The 20,083-nt window shown below is 37.3% G+C and overlaps 3 protein-coding genes across 4 annotated transcripts; all 3 read left to right on the top strand.

Annotated features, from left to right (window-relative positions):
- Positions 1 to 4,767: 4,767 nt before the first annotated feature.
- Positions 4,768 to 8,269, top strand: LOC116293131 (melatonin receptor type 1A-like). Its single transcript, XM_031700527.2, is given in 2 exon segments — positions 4,768 to 4,851; positions 7,343 to 8,269. A coding segment is annotated over 1 exon segment (927 nt). The 5' UTR covers positions 4,768 to 4,851.
- Positions 8,270 to 9,023: 754 nt separating this feature from the next.
- On the top strand, positions 9,024 to 16,183 carry LOC148911675 (hemicentin-1-like). 2 transcript variants are annotated; one of them, XM_089028808.1, is made up of 11 exons: positions 9,024 to 9,087; positions 11,509 to 11,569; positions 11,693 to 11,785; positions 12,182 to 12,376; positions 12,509 to 12,670; positions 12,938 to 13,201; positions 13,491 to 13,757; positions 13,891 to 14,166; positions 14,610 to 14,876; positions 15,048 to 15,413; positions 15,946 to 16,183. In XM_089028808.1, the coding sequence occupies exons 1-11, from the start codon at positions 9,046 to 9,048 to the stop codon at positions 15,954 to 15,956; spliced, it is 2,004 nt and encodes a 667-aa protein (XP_088884934.1). In that variant the 5' UTR covers positions 9,024 to 9,045; the 3' UTR covers positions 15,957 to 16,183. The 2 variants fall into 2 exon arrangements, with proteins under 2 accessions (XP_088884934.1, XP_088884933.1); XM_089028807.1 differs by lacking the exon at positions 9,024 to 9,087 and adding an exon at positions 9,097 to 10,699.
- A 1,508-nt stretch (positions 16,184 to 17,691) lies between these two features.
- LOC148911676 (contactin-5-like) lies at positions 17,692 to 19,598 on the top strand. The gene is made up of 3 exons (XM_089028813.1): positions 17,692 to 17,882; positions 18,322 to 18,600; positions 19,231 to 19,598. The coding sequence occupies exons 1-3, from the start codon at positions 17,720 to 17,722 to the stop codon at positions 19,581 to 19,583; spliced, it is 795 nt and encodes a 264-aa protein (XP_088884939.1). The 5' UTR covers positions 17,692 to 17,719; the 3' UTR covers positions 19,584 to 19,598.
- The last annotated feature ends 485 nt before the right edge of the window (positions 19,599 to 20,083 follow it).

Here is a 20,083-nt window from a genome sequence, read left to right on the forward strand (position 1 = left end):
TGAATTTAAAAAATGTATTATCACTTTTGAACCGATCGACTAATAATGCAATAGGCTGATAACTGTGATTAGGAATATTTGTTTCATTCATTACAGGAAGTTATTGCCAGGGTGAAGATCATAAAGCCGAGGAAGAAGTGTCAAAGAAAATAAATGAAAACTACGTACGTTTCCATTTATAACTGCTTGCTAAAAACTGACGATAGTGCCAATCACCATAGCAACCCGTTAATCAAAACTTTTGATATCTAGTCAGTCAACAGACGAACAAATTATTCACTATGGTAACTAATCAAGCAATGATTTAATTGCTGGATAAAAACCATGGAAATCAGTAAAGCGAAATAGATGGAAGTGACTAAATAAGGTAGTCAATTAGTTTCGCCACAGGAAAAAAAAAAAAGTATTCTAATAGTTTGAAAAAATAACCTAAATAACCTAATTCCTTTTTCACGCCCGGTTACTTTACTATCAAAGGAAACTAAACTCAATAGTAATAATTACAAGAAGGAAAAAAAAAAAAGGATCAAACCAACTACTTGCTAATAAGTGGTCGAGAAATGTTCTAAATGTATTCTAAATATAGTATATGATATTCTTGTTATATATATATATATATATATATACGCTTGATTGCAGAAAGGTTGTAGTATACATTTATACAGATACCTAATGAGATGCAAGATATCAAATGAGATGCAAAACTTAAAAAGTAACTTATTTGGTCTTATTTGTAACTTATGGCCATAAGTATTGCACAAAGTCAAGTTAAAAAAGTGCTTTCCACAAAATGTAGTAGATAAGCAATTGTATTTAAGCATGTTTTGAATTCTGCATCTCATTTGATATCTTGCATCTCATTAGGTATCTGTATAAATGCATACTACAACCTTTCTGCAATCAAGTGTATATATATACATATAACATAGCGGGTATCAAACTTTTATCCTGACAAATCGTGAATCGTGCTTTATTCCTTTGTTAATCTACTTATAAACCTACTGGGAATTTCAATATATTTTTTCCACTCATATTAATGTTTTTTCCATTACTCATATTACTTTGCTACTTGGGGGAAAAACACACTTGCTGAAGAATGATCAGACGATTCTGAAAATAGATATTTTTTTGAAGAACAAATAAACGCTCAGCACTTCTTCGTTAGTCGATATATACAGTAAAACAAAAACCAGCCAGGTACGAGGAGCATCTAATTGAATAAAACTTAATATGTTGTTGACAGCTTTTTGACCGGTTACACCTCCCCCTCAAGGTTATTGTATGATAACAGTTGAAAGTAATTTGTACGAAATAATAGTCAGTCTTTCTTGGTCTATCACTTTGTATAGAACTCTTTACTTTCACACCACTTCGTATCCATATTCACGTGTTTTTTCATGCGCAACTGTTAACCAAAGAAATAATACTCTATTAGGAAATGACATGTGGTCTGGAATGGGGAAAATATTAAAGCGATCTATTAGTATACGTAATTTGTCAGTATATAAACTCATGTGCGGCACCGGCATTAACTAATTGCAGGAATAAATTCCAATTGTCAATATGTCTGGCTTTTCCAGTCATGTTATGTCTAAAGAAAGAAAAAGGCAGTGTAGGAGTGAAATGGTTATCAAGAGGCTTTCAGCTGAAGAGGGTCTTTATAATGAGCTGAAAGGTGTAATTATTATATTTTCTTTTAAAAGGTAGTTGTTGACATGAAGTCATATATATAAATATATATATATATTCCTTAAATGGGGAAGAACGTGGAAGAGATACTGGCTTGTGTGAAGTGAAGTGTTTCGCTATACATATGCACTGGAAAAATAGTTAGCGCTACAAATAATGGTAGTTGCCACTTCCAACGTATTTCCATACCATGAAATTTAAAAAAATGAAATATTATGAATGTCAAGAAAGCGTGTGTCATTTTGCACGCGTGATTTCTATTGCATGGAAATATGATGGAAGTCACCACTTTTAACATATTCCATACCATGGAAGTCGGGAAATGATGGAAATATCATGGAAGTCTCTTTGATATTATATGAAAATACCTTGGAAGTCTTGGAAATCGCGTCTCAAAAAAAAACAAAACAAAACAAAAAAAATCCCCCAACCCCCTCGGTATACTAAATGAACTTTCCTTAAATGTATATAAAAAATAATATTGATAAAATGATTGTTCAGAGGGATGCGCCAATCCCAATTATACATGTGGTTTTCAGGGGGTTCCTCCAGAACTAAAAATAATAATAAACTACATAAAATGCAAAATACACAGTTAATAAGCTAAATATATTGTTAAGGCGCGATTACATGGAGCAATTGATCTTTGCAACTTGTCTCGCAACGGCGTTGCGACACAGCTGTTGCAACGGTGTCTACACGGTTCAACGGAGATGCAATCGTTGTCAAAAGTAGAAATGAATTCTACTTCTCACAACGATTGCTGCGATTTGTCTCGCAACATTTTTCAAATTGCGCTGTAGGTTACACGCTGCAACGCTCCATGCAACTTGCTTCGCAACGCCGTTGCGAGACAAGCTGCATAGAGAAAATTGCTCCGAGTAATAGCGCCTTTAAAATATTACAACAAAAACAAATAAAACAAAAATAAAATAAAACGAAAGATCAAACAAAGATCTAAGTTCGGATGAAAATAAGAAGGCGAAAAAAAGCACTCTTAATAAAAGGTGGGAATCGAACCCACGTCCACCGACTCAGTGATTGGATAATTAATACCAAAATACAGAAGAAAAAAATAGTGCCTTCATGCCATACCCCGAGACATCAGCTGGGTCATCGTATGGACTTCGGACATGACGGCGATTAAGGCCCTCTGCCCTTGGGTGTACGGATTACGCAGGATAGTGTTCTAGCCGAAGCATCAGGGGAGAGACTAGCCCGCCCCCAGACCATATCTACAGCTAATCCCTTGCACTCTGCCACGCACTGGCACGTTGATTTAAAGTGGAAAATAATCTAGTCTATCTGGTGCTTTGTCTTCCCAGAATGCTTTGGAAAGCCTGTGAGCAAAAGATAAGCATGCACCCATTTTCATGTATTCGATAGCATATTTCTTTCGAACTTTTTTTTTCGAACTTTTTTCTTAATAAAGTACTAAGTATCATCATTTTCGTTCCGCCTATTTTTGAATGCATTCTTATTCTAAAGATTCACGACTTTATTTAAAACTAGCAATTAACTCATTAACTCGTTGTATCGATTCAAGATGTATTTTTTATTCCTAAAGGGGAAGCGTCAGGCTATAGATGACAATGCCGTGCTAAAAAGGACTGCAATATCATTCCCATCACATGCAAGATAGATCTCTGAAAGTTTTTAATTCGCGTTTTAGAGAGAGTTTATCCATAGCACAGCACCCAAAGTTATTTCCAATATTGCCCATTGTTACTAGCTTCTCTGTAAGTCAGCTATTTGTGAGAAACAGTCATAGTTCAGAAGTTCATAGTTTAGGCAGATCTCAGATATTGCTTTCTATACGGAGCAAACAATTTTGAAGTATTGAAGAAAGACCTAAATGTACTTTTCTAGGGATTAGCAATGAGCTACCTTAAAGTATATTGGTATGATTGGCCATATAAGTGTTTAATAGGGCAATATAAACTGTGAGATCTGAAAAGCCTATAATGAGTTTTTAGTGTAGTTTTCTTTGTCTTAGGTTTGTTTATAAGTGTTCTATAGCTTTTGTTTCACTCGTTTCAGTCTAAGTATTTTCGTCATTGTTAGTCTTGTCCCTTAGGAGCTTTTGTACGCCTTAAATATACGCCCTTTATGTAAATACTTAGCTGGTGCTCGCAGTTCGTCCCTTCATACACAAATGTAAGTTATTCGTTTCCATATATTTCTTATCGTTTTGCAGTTTAATGTTTCGTAGGTTTTCCTATTTGTTAAAATCATATTTACTAAGTTATTTATCTATTTAATATATTTGTCTAGTCTTTACCGTACGCTAAGCGTATGACTTGGGAATAAAAATCAAGTATGGGACGCGCAGTGCCAACATAAACAGTGCACGTGAAGTTGGCAGTCATACAAATGAATGGAATAAGATAGGAAGCTTTAGAGAAAATACATCATTCCCTTGACAAAAAATTAGTGGGCATCAACTTTTCCCCATTGCTGACTACTGCAGTGAACTCCACAAAGCGAATTTATTTAAATTCTAGAATAGAGTTCTTAATATTGATAATCCGCGTAGGAAGAGTATATTCTTATATTTGTTTTGTATTGTTTTTTGATTGATTGTCTCTTTTGTTAGTTCGCTGGTTTTTTGTTTCCATTCAACAGCATATATATATATATATTGCTTACTTTGTTAATTTTTGCTTTTTTGTTTTAATCTGACTTGGATATCAAGGAAAAGACGAAATTCAGGATTTAAAAAATATAGTTTTCAGACATTACTTCCGATCTGGCAACCTTTGGACATTATAAAATCTCATAATCACCTTTGAAGCTGTAGTGATTATCGTCTCAGTGCTACTGATAACTAGTACTTTCAATTTCTATTCATTAAACCTGAAACAATCTCAAAGATCAAATTTTCATTTAACTGATTAGGTTTTGCCATTTTTCTTGATATTCTAAATATTTAGTTTGATTCCGAGTGAAACAACTGTTTTCTTGTATTGAAAAAATGGTTGTCAACGCGCCGTTGTATCTGCTGTCCAATGATATTGCAGCGATAAGAAATACGTGACAGACATTAGATGCGTTATAATTTGCGGTTTTAAACTCGGTTATCTCTCATCTTGAAGCTAGAAAGAGGAAGAAAGAGAGAGAACACGCCAACAAGGAACAGAAGTCGTAAATTTAATTATCAAGGTGAGTTTAATTTACTACTCTTTGAGGTGCAACCCGCGAAGCTTGATGTCTCGCTCGCCGAAAAGCATTTGAACGACAGCCAAAAATCAGCCTGAAAATCAATCTAAAATCTCCCTCAAGAAATGTTTGAAATATGTTGAAATATGCTAGTTGGTAAATGAGAAATCTCTTCAATCTTCTCTTGTCGCACTTCATGGTAGCAAACCTTAATATTTAGCCTCTTTTATATTTTGATGTTTTTTTTCTTCTTCTTTTGCGTTACATCGCAAAAATCTGAAGTTATTCTTTCAGTCCATGCGAAAGTGGCCTATGTGCAGATGAACGTACGTCCGGCTGCACGCAGGCTATGCCAAGTAGATCCACAATTATCCTTAATAAACAGAAAATCAATTCTGAAAATATCTCCCTCGATCCACGTGTTGGATCCATAGGTGCTAGCGCAAAATATATCCACTAAGTATCACGAAAGAAGAGATTCGTGTTGAATTGATGACCTTAAATTAACTGAAAAAGCTTTAGTTTATCAAGATCAGGTGTTAGCATAGTTAATTAAATTTCGATGCGTCAAAGATAGAGGGTAGACTTTCTATTCACTATTAACAATTAAAATGAAAAAGTATTGTATCCGAGGCCGAACTATCAATCAATATACATAATGTACATAATAAGCAGATGTATACTTAGTAAATAAACCTCCTATGGTGGCTGAGATATTGGCTGATAATGTCTGAGGATTGGAAATTATATGTGATATCTTTTCGAGGACATGCAGGAATATGTTTCATCCGAGGACATCATCAGCCGATATTCCATTGCGCCACAAGACGGAGCTTATTCCTTTTATAACCCAACTACCTTACTGGAATGCTAACTGATTTGTATGGCATTCCATGCAAAGTTTGCAGGATAAACAGTTTACAACAGTTTACAACAGTTGACAATAGATCCAATGAACACTTAACAAAATAAGAAAACATGGAATGGTTCCATGACTTATGAAACGCAGTTTTTAATGAACATATGATAATTGTTTTCATTCACCCAAAACCGTTCAAGACCAAATTAAATATTTAGGGAAAAGAAATTGAAAAACCAAGCAAAGACAAAAACATCGGCCATACTTTCCATACAGAAATTGGTTAAGTTATACTTCGAAATTTAATCTACAAGCAATGACGTACTTTTATGAATATATTTTCAATAAACAACACTATTCAAATGCGTATTTATTTATTTTTAATCTTAGAAACATACGATGCTTGTCTTTTATTCTATTCAATATTTATCAGCATATTTTTTTCTATTACCTTATTATTATAATAATTATTTAAGGTGATGTATGGGTGGGTATATTACTATTCTATTGCATTTTTGTTGCTGGTTTTTTTTTTTGTTGTTGTTGTTGCTGCTGCTGCTGATGTTGTTGTTGTTACTACTGTTGCTACTGTTGCTACTGTTGCTACTGTTGCTACTGTTGCTACTGTTGCTACTGTTGCTACTGTTGCTACTGTTGCTACTGTTGCTACTGTTGCTACTGTTGCTACTGTTGCTACTGTTGCTACTGTTGCTACTGTTGCTACTGTTGCTACTGTTGCTACTGTTGCTACTGTTGCTACTGTTGCTACTGTTGCTACTGTTGCTACTGTTGCTACTGTTGCTACTGTTGCTGCTACTGTTTCGGCTGTTGTAGCTACTGCTGTTGTTGTTGCTGCTGTTCGTTGCTGATGCTTTTGCTTTTGCTGTTGCTGTTGCTGTTGTTGTTGCTGTTGCTGTTGCTGTTGCTGTTGCTGTTGCTGTTGCTGTTGCTGTTGCTGTTGCTGTTGCTGTTGCTGTTGCCGTTGTTGTTGCCGTTGCTGTTGCTGTTGCTGTTGCTGTTGCTGTTGCCGTTGTTGTTGCCGTTGCTGTTGCTGTTGCTGTTGCTGTTGCTGTTGCTGTTGCTGTTGCTGTTGCTGTTGCTGTTGCTGTTGCTGTTGCTGTTGCTGTTGCTGTTGCTGTTGCTGTTGCTGTTGCTGTTGCTGTTGCTGTTGCTGTTGCTGTTGCTGTTGCTGTTGCTGTTGCTGTTGCTGTTGCTGTTGCTGTTGCTGTTGCTGTTGCTGTTGCTGTTGCTGTTGCTGTTGCTGTTGCTGTTGCTGTTGCTGTTGCTGTTGCTGTTGCTGTTGCTGTTGCTGTTGCTGTTGCTGTTGCTGTTGCTGTTGCTGTTGCTGTTGCTGTTGCTGTTGCTGTTGCTGTTGCTGTTGCTGTTGCTGTTGCTGTTGCTGTTGCTGTTGCTGTTGCTGTTGCTGTTGCTGTTGCTGTTGCTGTTGCTGTTGCTGTTGCTGTTGCTGTTGCTGTTGCTGTTGCTGTTGCTGTTGCTGTTGCTGTTGCTGTTGCTGTTGCTGTTGCTGTTGCTGTTGCTGTTGCTGTTGCTGTTGCTGTTGCTGTTGCTGAATAATAATAAACTTAAACCACCTACATGAAATTAAAGCTACACTCTTGTCATTCTTTTTTAAAGATGATCTACCAGATGGCGTTATCAAATCGTACTACAGCCCAGGTTGCCATAGCGACAAGTACGTTACTTCTGATAGGACTGATTGCTTTAGGAGGAAACCTACTTGTAGTAATCTCGATCTATCGTAACCCAATACTTCGTAAAATAACAAACTACTTTGTGTTTTCACTCGCCATGACAGACATAATGTATTATTTGTTCGGGCTGTCGTTTACATTAGTTTCTTTGGCAGAAGGACGGTGGATCTTTGGAACCGTAACATGCCATTTTCAATCTATATGGACACAGAGCCTCACTTATATATCAATGTACACAATATCCATCATGGCCATTAACCGCTTCGTTCGAGTCTGTAAATCTTCTAAATACAATTCCATGTTTAACCATACAACGTCCTTGGTAGTGATATGTCTAGTTTGGGTGTTGAGTTTTGGAATTGTTTCAATTGCCAGCGGTATTCCCAATTCATTATTTTACAGCAAGTTTGATCCCAGCCGAGCCATGTGCCATAATTTCTACAGCAGAGAGGACACAGTCATAAACATTTCCACTATCATTTTTATTGTAGCAAACATCGTATTTCAGATGTTTATCATAATATTTTGCTACTTTAACGTTTTCAAGACAATAAAAAAGCACACTAACTCTGTCGCTCCTTCATCCAACACGGGAGGACTAGGTACTAGCCCAAGAGAAATCAAGATCACGTGGACATTATTTGCGGTTTTATTGGGATATGTCTCGACATGGGTTCCTGTGTTGATCGTGATGCTCATATCAAATATAAGTCCCCATCATCTGTCACGTGAAACACAGATGATTGTAACATACGCAGGAACTGCCAGCAGTGCAATCAATCCGATTATATACGGTATAACGAACCCGTAATTTAGGCAGGAGTATTCTAAGATTATACGGTGTGAATAGGCCCTGGCGGTGAGTCACGGATCACGGCATGGTCACGGTATGAAAATGACAAAACTCTATCGATCACAGGAGCATTTCTAGATTATACGCTGTGAATAGACCATGTGATGAGTCACGCCACACTGCATGGTCACGCTATGAAAATGACAAAATTCTACCGAACACGGCCTAGAAATCAAGGAAAAATGTAATGCGTATAGTGTCGGCCTCTGCGGATTTTCGGTTTCGATTCGGGATATAACATTTGAGTTAAATGAATATGGACACGACGACTCAGGCAAACCATCTTTTTTTTCAAGAGCATGACAATTGATCTGAAATGGAAAACCATTAAAATCATTTTGTCCATTCATGCTTTGCGCGCCGAGTTCAACGCTCAGCAGGTTAGCAGAAAGTTACAGCATTCAGAATTCGATCGTAAAGGTAAAATATTGAAAAACAGATCGTTAACGTATTTATCATATGACCCGTATCTGTCCGGACGCGCGCTCTTAAAAAAACCTTTGGGAAAATGGCGTGAGCAGGGCCGTACGGCTTTGAGCGAGCAGGGCTGTACGAATCCGTATGGCCCTGCTCGAAACATGCGACCATATTGACATAATTTGCAACTTTTAAAATATCTTTTTATTCAGGGTCATATGATAAAATGCTTATTGACTGAGTTAGGTCGGGCCGTACGTGAAAATATTTGGCTCTCGGTCATTTGTACGTCATCACCTCAGCCAAATATTTTCCCGTACGGCCCTCTCACTTAGTAAATAAGTACACAGTATTTGATGAAAGAGGAAAATCTAACTAACGCGAACCTAACGAACATGGTGAGCTGTCCCTGTCTAAACTATCTCATGTATAGACTGTAAGGTACTACAAAATAGATTGCATATATATGAATGTATGTACAAGTAGATTAAAAAACGAAAAGTGGCAAAAGAAATAGGCTGCACGTATATAAATCACAACATTGTCAAGCTCACACATTTATTGCAAAAAATAACAGACTATTCAGGCTTAACATTCCGATTTTACATGAGAGAGAGAGAGAAATTTCAGTAATAAGAAACTTAGGGACTTACGTATTGATTCTGTAAGTAAACGAAGCAGAATTCTGTCCGAATTCAGAGTTTGCATTGCCATTTGTATCGTTAAAATCTTCGATCTTCAACTGCAGCTACAGTCATACAGACAGCCAACAGAATCAAACAGACGAGATATGGACATTTAGAAGCCATTTCAGCCCCACGCACAACTCAATTAATATAGCCGATCTTGGTATCAAAATGCGGGAAATTTATTCCAAGTATATATTCTGGCGGTAAAATCGAATTTGGGTCATGCGTATTCAAGTCATACACAGTTTTTCGCGACTTGGTTGACTCAAATGTAGGAACGCCTAGTTAAAAATGTCTCCAGTCAGCATTCAAAAATTAAAATTTCCCCCACCGAAATCAGATCACAATGAGTTCAAACCGTTAACGGTAAATGGTAAGATAGCACTTAACTCATTTGTGGAGGTAAATTGAGGTTATAATCTATTATTATTGTAAAATAGTCAAAACAGCCTCCAAAATGGTCGTGTTTTTGAGTAAAATACCGGAGGTCACAACACCGGAAATCGATACGTAGGCTTTTGTCCGCAGTGATTTATAATTTGAAACTTATAATTCCAGACTTAGTAGCCCCCCTACAGTTACTGGCTCATATTACTAACTCAGTGAAGGAGTCAAAAGGTCCGATCAAACTCAGAGGATCGAACTCTTGTTTTCCTATTTCTCTGTTATCTCTCGACACCAGTGAGCATTAACGTTCATTCCATTGCAAGTCCTGAGTCCCCGAGGAATGCAGAATACCATGGAAACCAAGCAAAGGCGACCTCGTTTTTCTTTCTTGACTGTGTTCCACATTCTCCATGTTTGTATTTCTATTGGCCTCGTAATCGTCGTCGTTCGTAACCAACTTGTCAACGAATCGAGGTTTGAGAAACTCGGGAGAAACGATTGCAAATGTCCCATCAGTGAGGAAACAAAAAGGAAAAATGAAGCGAATAAGTCACTTGACTCCATCACTGACGAGAATATTATTAAGTCCCATGATGTAACGACTGCTCATTCATTGGCTAGAAGGACATTAGACGAGCAATTGGTTTCTGGATACAAGGAAGAATCGTATAAAGCCGCAGCTAGTGCTGAACCATTCCTTGCCAACCAATCGAGCACCACCAGGATCATAGAAGAAGGCTCTTTAAATGATACCAGACCATCAACTGGTACGACGACTGAAATTCCCGTGTCGTCTACGACATTGGCTAAAGGATCTTTAAAAGGGAATCAAGAAAATAAGACAAAGTCTCCAGAGCCTAAGACCCTTAAAAACGTTTTGAGCAAAGAACGTTACCTAATTTCCTGCTTCAAAGAGTTAAAATATTTTATAGAGGTAATGTGTACGATTTTCAGCACACTTCATCTAAATATTAGAAAGACTCAAATTGTGAGTAAAATGCTCTTTATGAATTCTATTATTTTCTTTTGATCTTTAGAGTGATTAAGTTTAACCCGTGAAAAAATAGTACGCATAATACATAGTTAGTAGACTTTAGTAGACTATTGTGATTTGTTTTTATTTAGTTTAACGAAGTGTTAGCTACTAATAGTACAACTTTGTTTCACGAATTAAATATAATCGCTCTATCGAGTCATACTACTCTTCCCAGTAGACCGTTACACCCCCCGTTTTTTCAACCCATCCGGAGGAGCTTTTAAACCCTCCCGAGGCTGAGAAAAATTAATCGCGTGATCGCATTTTGTGTACCACGTGATGAGCTTTTGGATGTACCGCGTGATCAAAATTTGACAACGCCAAAAAAATTTGATCACGTGGTACATCCAAAAGCTCATCACGTGGTACACAAAATGCGATCACGCGATCAATTTTTCTCAGCCGCGGGAGGGTTTAAAAGCTCCTCCGGATGGGTTGAAAAAACGTGGGGTTTAACGGCCTACTGGGAAGAGTAGTAATGTAAGAGAAAAGAAAACCAGTCATATGCAACAGTTTCCAAGCAATTCAAGTATATATAAAAAAAATTGAACTTGAAATTTCAAAATTCTCTCAGTATATCATGTTTAGATAATTAAATACATACAAATTTTGTAAAAAATAAAGAAACCAACCCACCTCATGTCCCTTACATGACCTCACAATGTATGACCACCTGTATTGACAACGTTCTATTTTTTTCTTGTCAGAATCAATTTAAATCCGGTGAAGTAGACAAAAACATGGCAAAAGGATGCCAACGTTTGAGAGGTAAAGTGACACCTGACCAGATAACTTCCCTCAAGCCTGTTTTCTTAATTTCTGCTTGCAACCTTGTTCCAATGTGGTCACTTTGAGATAGCCAACCGTAATTTGAATAAATAAACTTTTCAGGTCCTAAAGGCGAGCCTGGTGAGAACGGCAAACAAGGAGAAAAAGGAGAAAAAGGAGCCTTAGGAGCAAAGGGATGTTCCGGGACTTCATTTGGTAGGAGCAAATATATTTGCACGTTTGAATATAATTTGACTTTATTTTGTTTTTTTTGTTTTTTTTTTGTTTTGATTTATACTTCGATATTTTACAAGGAAATACAGTAAAGTCACTGGCTGGGTATAACTGGAGTCCTGTATACATAAAATATAATTTGGTTTTTGTCTATGATATTTTGTTATTGTTGGTAGAAGCACCCCTATTAACCTCAACGAATCCAGCATCTTCACCCTCCACATGTTGATATCTCATAAACAATGTGGATGTCATCTGCCAGTACTGGTGCCAACGAATGTGCAATGCAATGTTTGCGTTAATATTGCTAGTCATAATAATAAGAATTTTTTCTAAATGCCATTGCATTGTGCTTTGTACTTACTTAATTTTTCCCAGCCTATCCTACTTTCGAACCAAGTCCTCGATACTTGGTGTTAAACGAAGGAGATCATGCTGTCCTGTCCTGTAACGCAACCGCCAGTCCCCCTGCACAGATCACGTGGCACCGTAACAACAGAGTGCTGTTTCAAAAAGGAAATAATGTAACCCAACGTTACATCATTGAGAATCGCAACATCCACATTAAGAAAGGTAGGCTGATTTTTTTGTGAATAGCGATACCAGACAATGCTATCTTATCGAACGTTTGCTGTTCTGAGCCATTTCTATCACATGTAGAAAACCTTAATTCTCTTTAAATAAAGATTTTACATTGTTTCCCAGCTTCTGCCAGACTCTATATGTGTCCCAGTGAAATCACACATCCAGTAACCCAAAGTACATTGGTTATTAAGCAGTCACGTGGTTCAGACTCAGGGACTTACGTCTGTAAGGCATATAATATGATGGGTGCTGTCTCATATGAAATACAAGTTCTCGTACGAGGTGAATTATACATTTACGAACTGAATTATATGACGCTTGTGAATAGAGCTGAGGTTTTCAAGTCTCTCCAAATGCGCACCAATCAAAGAAAAGCTATATAATATGAACATCAATATCGAACCCTGAAGCAACCTCTGGACTAGCTAAGTCAGGGCCCAACAAATTCACAGATCTAGACCGGAAGGGGCTGAAAAGAAACCAATTGAAACTTCAAATCTATAGAGAAACCAAACTCTACTCAAAAACCTACGTTTCGATTTATTTTAGTGTATGTTAGGTGTTCTGCTTACCCATCCTCCACCACAGTCGTAAAAGGTTATGACATACAGCTTAGTTGCCACGCCTCTGGTGTTCCTACTCCAGTGATCACGTGGTACAGGAAGGACGGAGGTCCTATGCCCAGTCAGTACAATATAAGTGGAGGAGATCTACATATTTATAAGATCAGTAAAGAAGAAGAAGGGACTTTTGTGTGTTTGGCAACAAATGTCCTCGGATCCAAGACAACTGAGGCTACAATTACCGTCAATGGTAAGGTTCTTAAAAAGGTGATGGCAATTATTTTACTTTGATAACGCGCGGGGAGTGGTTAAACGCTTATGTATAAAGCCATCCAAGGTTTGCCTTTACCCTCTCAGACTACCATTGCTCCTTATCGAAAAAGACATGGAGATTCTGAGTATCGAATCGTGGACCTCTAGCTATGAAGGCCGCGCACTAACCAATGGAGACAGACACCTGCTTTTGTGATGCTCTGAAATTTTAGTAAAGAAAAGAAGTCGAATTAATATTAAGTTTTGCGGCTTGTTCTTTTTCACAGTGTTCCCCAAGATAACGTCATTTCTAGATCAACCAATAACGATCAACGAAAGTCAGACCTTGGTCTTGCCATGTAACGCCACAGGGTTCCCGACCCCTGAGATTCGTTGGTCTAAAGTCAATGATTCATTACCAGAAGGTCGTTACTTGTACGACTTTCAGATGTTGAATATATCACGTGTTAAGTACGAGGATCGAGGAGAGTATGTATGTACTGTCAATAACACCGTAGGCACGACTGTCAATAAGGTTACAGTAATTGTTCAAGGTATTTATCCATGGAAATCTTATCCTCTTTTTTTGATGCTTTTTTCGATGCTTGTAGGGCCCCACAGAAAGTGATGTGAATAACATTATTATTTCAATTCATTTTTTCTGTTTTGTTTTTATTCGTTTTCCAGTTGGCCCTAAAATCACGAAAATACCTAACGCCAGAGAATATGGTTATCGTGGAAAATCCCATACTCTTTTGTTTGAGGTTTTTGCTTTTCCAGAAGCCAAAATAACTTGGAAAAAAACAAACCACAAGGATGTCAACGAGGGACGATTTCGACAGAGAAATGGCTCTCTTTTCATTGAGAATACCAAGTACGAAGACTCTGGTCGTTACCAGGCAACAGCCAGGAATATTCTCGGTGAAGTGAAAGTGACAACTTTACTGATAGTTAGAGATGCTGGTAAGAAATGAAGTTTTGTGTTTATGGTTTTCTTCACGGTATTTTTGTTTTAGGAAGGAAGAAGGAAAGAAAGGAAAGTGAAGAAGGAAGGAAGAAAGGAAGAAGATAAAAACGAATAAACGATGGAAAGAGTGACTGAGGTTGCGTTTACACGGTACCGGACAGATTTTTAACAGTTTTAACAGTTTAAAAGTTGCACGTTTAGGGATTCGTACTCCTAGCTGTGCAAATTTGAGGCCTAAAAATTCGAGGTCGAATTGTTCGGTACCGTGTGAACACCTGGCTTCTCCGGAAAGCTTTTGGTACGCCAAGCAGTAAACAGTATGCTTTAAGCAAAATGAGATAGATGGAAAATCACTAACATTATCATAGTGATCCGGTTCTGTGTAAACAGAACCTGACGTATTGTGATTGTGCTTACTACGAATTGTTTACTTTTCTAGTTCAAGCATTGATTATATCGAAAGAGTTTCGAAAGCGCATTTCGGTGAAAGAGGGAAGAAACCTAACCGAGATGTGCCATGCAGTAGGGGTACCAACACCTGAGATAGTTTGGACACTCAAGGATAACACGATAATATCTGAAACAACACTCAGTCTACCTCTGAATATCGTTAATGTTGGAAGTCAACATGCTGGACGTTATACCTGCACGGCTACAAATGCATTTGGGTCTGATCAGCGAACCCTTAATGTGACAATAATAGAAAGTAAGGACCCATTGCAAATATCTGCCGTTAAAACTTGACATTTGATTCATAATGTAATGTGTCTGTAATAGTCAGCCGGCTATAAATTAGTCATATTCAGCCGGTTATAAATGTATTTGCAACAAATAGTTTTAATTTGCGCCTTTTTTGATTTTTTAATTTTGTATTTAGGATGGGTTAAGGTAGAAGGACGTAGGGACTATTATAGCTACAGATACAAGTCTTACTCAACGACGAGCCGATCGACTGGGACACTATTCTCGTATAACTACCCGAGTAACTACCCAGGAAATTTCAAATACGACTGGAAGTTAACATCCAATGCTAAAATCAGTTTATATTTCACGAGCTTCGACACTGAATCTTGTTGTGACAGACTGAGAATATACAACGGCAATTCTACATCCAATCATCTCTTTGGTGAATTCAGCGGGAATGCTTTACCACCGAACATCACTAGTTCATCAAACGCACTGTACCTGCAATTCATCTCAGATCGTTCCAAACAAAAACCAGGATTTCTTGTTAACTACAAAGGTAGGTCGTTTATTAATATATTTTTTGCATTAAAAATAAAAGTCACAAGCTTGAAACAGAACTTTCACAAAAGTGTTATTTTACATTACTGACATCAATTCCCTGGTTTAAACCTTACGTTGCATAGCATGCATATCGGTAAAAAAAATTTATAACGTTCAACTTTTTCTGTTACAAAATTATTTTTTTGTTAATTTCGAAATTTCCAAAGAACTCGTTTTTGCAATCGGTAGCTGTGACTCACCCAGTTTTTGCAATAAACCCCGTGGGCTTAAAAATTGTCACCATCGACTTTCAGAGGGAAAAAATATTCGTTGTATAAACGCATAAACTCTGTGCTTAATTAAATTATCATCATTGACTTTAAAGGGGGATAACTATTACTTCATGTAAACTTAACATACCCCAACCCCCCCCCCCCCCCCCCCCGCCACCAAAAAACAAACAAACAAACAAACAAACAAAAACTATCTAGAATGTATTAATGCTATACTATACTAATGAACGTCGTTTGGAAAATTTTGTTTTGTAGCGGTCGATTAGGGAAGGCAAAGCAATAAGAAAGAGGTCTTCTGCTTGGCCACGTCACTAGCTCAACTACTGTTGGACTAACTATATAAAAAACATTAAATGTTGTGATTTGCCCTACCCGACCCTATATTGTTGTCACTCATTAGCTAGACTGAAAATTTTCCAATGCTAACTATGATTGTCTTACAAAAATAGATAATAAACGATGATCAATAAAAATACGAGCTCACAATATACAAGTTTGCTTTATTGGAACGCTTTCTGAGCACTACCATAACTTATGGGTAGAGTTTTCTTTTGTATCTTCTTCGATGCAATACGTTCAGGTAATTCTCCAGTTTTTCCTCCATCCAAAAGACCGTATACTGAATTATTATTCAAACTGTGAGTTAACCAAGCTCTAACTTGGATTTGAATCGGCCCAGCCCAGCCTTCTGCATGAGATGGCAAGCAGTGCGATGATCACAAGAGTTTGTGAACTATTGTAATGGTAGCCACGGTGTATAACAATATTTCGAGAAATGTTGTTGTACCATTTTCTTCAATCTCTTCGATTTTCTTGCTTCCGTGGTCAATATTGTAAAGTAATTGTTTGTCATACAAGTTGCATAATTTGTTGAGTTGATCAGTAATGTTATCTTTGATTATAGTTGTTGGTTTAGGTATTTGCAATAAATCATAGTGTAGCTGAAGATTAATATTGTTTTCCATGTTCCAAGGTATGTGGTGAAAGATTGTTATTGTTATCTCTAAGCGCTGAAGCTTCTCCACCAATGTAAGACTACGGTACCTAGGATCTCCAAGGCAGGGAAATATCTTTAACTTTTTATTGTAGGGCTTCTGTCGAATGCTTGTGCTACCAGTTACTCAGTACAACTCAGCCGTCTCACAATATAATTCTGATTCCTTTTAACTATTTCGAAGAGAGATGCTTTCCCAAACAAAACTCCTAATCACTTTGGTTTTTAACTATAATAATACCTAATACAAGTAACTTAGGACTTATTTCCGAGTTCAGGGAAGTCCACAATTCGCCTATCTTCTTACAGTGATTAAACACTCAACTTTTCCAATCTAGTGGTCCAGCATCTCCTTGACTACTAATGTGAATCATTATCGTAAATGTAAATTAAATTGTAAATTAAATTGTAATCTAAATGTAGCAAACAGTGGCATAACAGGTTGCTTCAGGGTTCGACAATCTGTGATTTAGCCGTGCCCTGACTTAGATCAGCCCAGATATTGTTTCAGGGTACGATCTGTGAGTTAGCCATGCCCTGACTTAGATCAACCCAGAGGTTGTTTTAGGGTTCAATCTGTGAGTTAGCCGTGCCCTGACTTAGATCAGTCCAGAGGCTGTTTCAGGGTTCGATTATAAAATTAAAGATTTCGTCTAATAAAAAATGTAGAAATGAAAACAGAATAAAAAGATATGGGAGACAGTACGGCGGGTCGAAAGCCTCGTAGAGTACAGGCATTCAAACGGACACATTCCCTAAGAATATGGAGACATGAACTAAGCGACACTATATCTGACGTCTATGAAGAACCTTCAAACAAGAAACGCAGCCCGACGGAATTGACGTCCGAGTTTCATTAGATTTCTAGCCAGGCTTTCGGGAATTTTATCTCATTCATACTGCCTGTGTTCTCTTGTTTCAGTTGAACCTAAGATTATTAAGATACCAAACGCCACAGAATTTGGTTATAGGGAGAGAACAAAGAGGCTCTCTTTTCACGTGTTTTCTTTTCCGAAGGCAAATGTTACGTGGAAAATGCCTTACTGGGATCAAATACGTGATGGACGATTTCGACATGAAAACGGAGACCTAATTATGGAGAATATCCAGTACACAGACTCTGGTCGTTACCAGGCAACAGCCAGGAATATTCTTGGTGAAGTGAAGGTGACGACATTCTTGTTAGTAAGAGATGCTGGTAGGTTTTGTAATCTTAAAGAGCTATGTCCATTCTGCCAAGTAGTTTAATTACTCTGCATTTTCCTTCCATCATTTTAAAGATCTTTAAACTCGCACACGCCGTTGTTTTCCTATCCGAGTTCTCGGACTCGTCCATCAATGCATTTGTTCAGTAATCTTATGCACTCATCCTTCATCCATCCATTTGTCCTTTCAAATTGTCTCCATCAACTAATATCAAGGCGATCATCCATTGGTCAATCCATCGGTCCATTCATCTTTCCATTCTTCATTCTATCATATGTTGACTATAATCCATTCATCCATTAACCCACACTATTAATTAATAATAATAATAATATTTATTTATATAGCGCTAAATCCACTAATTGCTCAGAGCGCTCACTAATAAAAAATAATACATAATTAACTAAGCTAAATAAAAATTATACTTATAGTCGTTCCCTTTCTAACAACCAAGCCCCCCAAAGAGGTTATGACCTTCAGCATCGGGCAAACCATTTCCTTAACATGTACTGCAATTGGTGTACCTAGTCCAAAAGTCACGTGGAGAAATTCTTCCGGCAGTATCCTTACATCCGGTATAACAGGACCAGACAGCAGCAGGACATTTAGTATTAATTATTTTACAACCAAAAAACGTGGACGCTACACATGTACAGCTGAGAATGAATTTGGATTAGCTGAAGCTCATGTCTACCTCATCATAAACTCAGGTCAGTAAATTAATATTCCTTCAAAAACTCATTTATTGATAATCCACAAGTCTTTGATACAGTTGGAGCAACCAAACGTGTCACGTACATGGACGTTTTTATCCTATAAAATCCTAACAAAATATGAAGAATACTAACGAGGACGAGTATATTAGAGATAAAGGTGCATTCTAGTTTAGATGAAGACTTATAGCCTCATCAAGGTCAGTCTCACGTACGATCACCGACGACCCACGAAATCTAGAATCTTTAACTTATGGGAGCCTTTTTTGGAATCAATGCGCATGGCAATGACGTGCAAACCCCATTGAGCATGGTTTTGGTGTAAACCTCTATCGATTTAAAGGTCTATGGTCTATTGGAAATTTCCTGTAAAGCAAAATCCGTTGTACTTTTTTTTCAAAAAAAAAAAAAAAAAAAAAAAATCTCATAATGAGTATTGGAAACAACAATTATTATAAAAAAACACTATGAATTACTGAGAGGTGGAAAAAGCTTTACGGAACTTTTCCACTAAAATGCTTTTTACGAAAAACATTATTTTTTCAATAGGTTTGTCCTCCTATTAGTTTGATTTGAATATAATGTAACGTTAACATATACGTATACGTATTTTTCTTTTATTTGTAGACATTAGACTGGCTGATCTTTCATCTAGTCCTTTCCAAGGACGTATTGAAGTGAACTCGGGAAGTGGTTGGGGGACTTTGTGCAACTATAACTGGAACATGAAACATGCACATATTGCATGTAAGCAGCTGGGCTTTAGAAATGCCTTATCAGCATTCACGAGAGCACGGGTCGGCCGAGCACCTGGGAAAGTATACCGCTTTATTTGTGGAGGAAGCGAAAAGAGGCTTCAAGAATGTTCTACCGGTCCTACATACACTAGTACATACAATTACAACTATAATTATAATTATGGCAGACGCCGAAAATACATCTGTACACAAAACGTAGATGCATACGTTAAGTGCAACTGAACGAAAGTTTTTTTAAGAAAGTATAATTTTCTCACTAAATCATTGGAACATAGCTGCAGATGAAACATAATATATCTATTAATAAGCATAGAGGCTTCGCACCTCTATGCGATGGCAGCCATGACAGGAGGCAGAAACAATTAAATCTGGTATAATTTACTGCAGTTTTCCATATTCTGCGAACTCGATAGTTGCGAGCTGCGCGCTGAAATTTGGTTTTCGCTGACATCAATCAATTTCACTATTTCATCAATCAATGGCAGTAATTTACAAAAATAATCAGTTGTTATGCCTCCTGCCATGGCTGCCATCGCATGATTGATCACTACACTCTTTGCATTCAAATCCTGTGTAAAAAAATTAAAATCAAAAAAATAAATTAAAATAAAAATAAAAATAACAGTAATAAGCATTATTAAAAATATCTTACTGGTAATCTAAAATACTTCGATTAAATTGCATAATTGGTGGGGCTGAAACATTTTTGCTCTTTATTGTAT

The sequence above is a fragment of the Actinia tenebrosa genome, unplaced genomic scaffold (assembly GCF_029948245.1).
Source record: "Actinia tenebrosa isolate PJP-AT-01 unplaced genomic scaffold, QUT_ActTen_1.0 PGA_scaffold13__45_contigs__length_12533684, whole genome shotgun sequence".
Lineage (NCBI taxonomy): Eukaryota > Metazoa > Cnidaria > Anthozoa > Actiniaria > Actiniidae > Actinia > Actinia tenebrosa.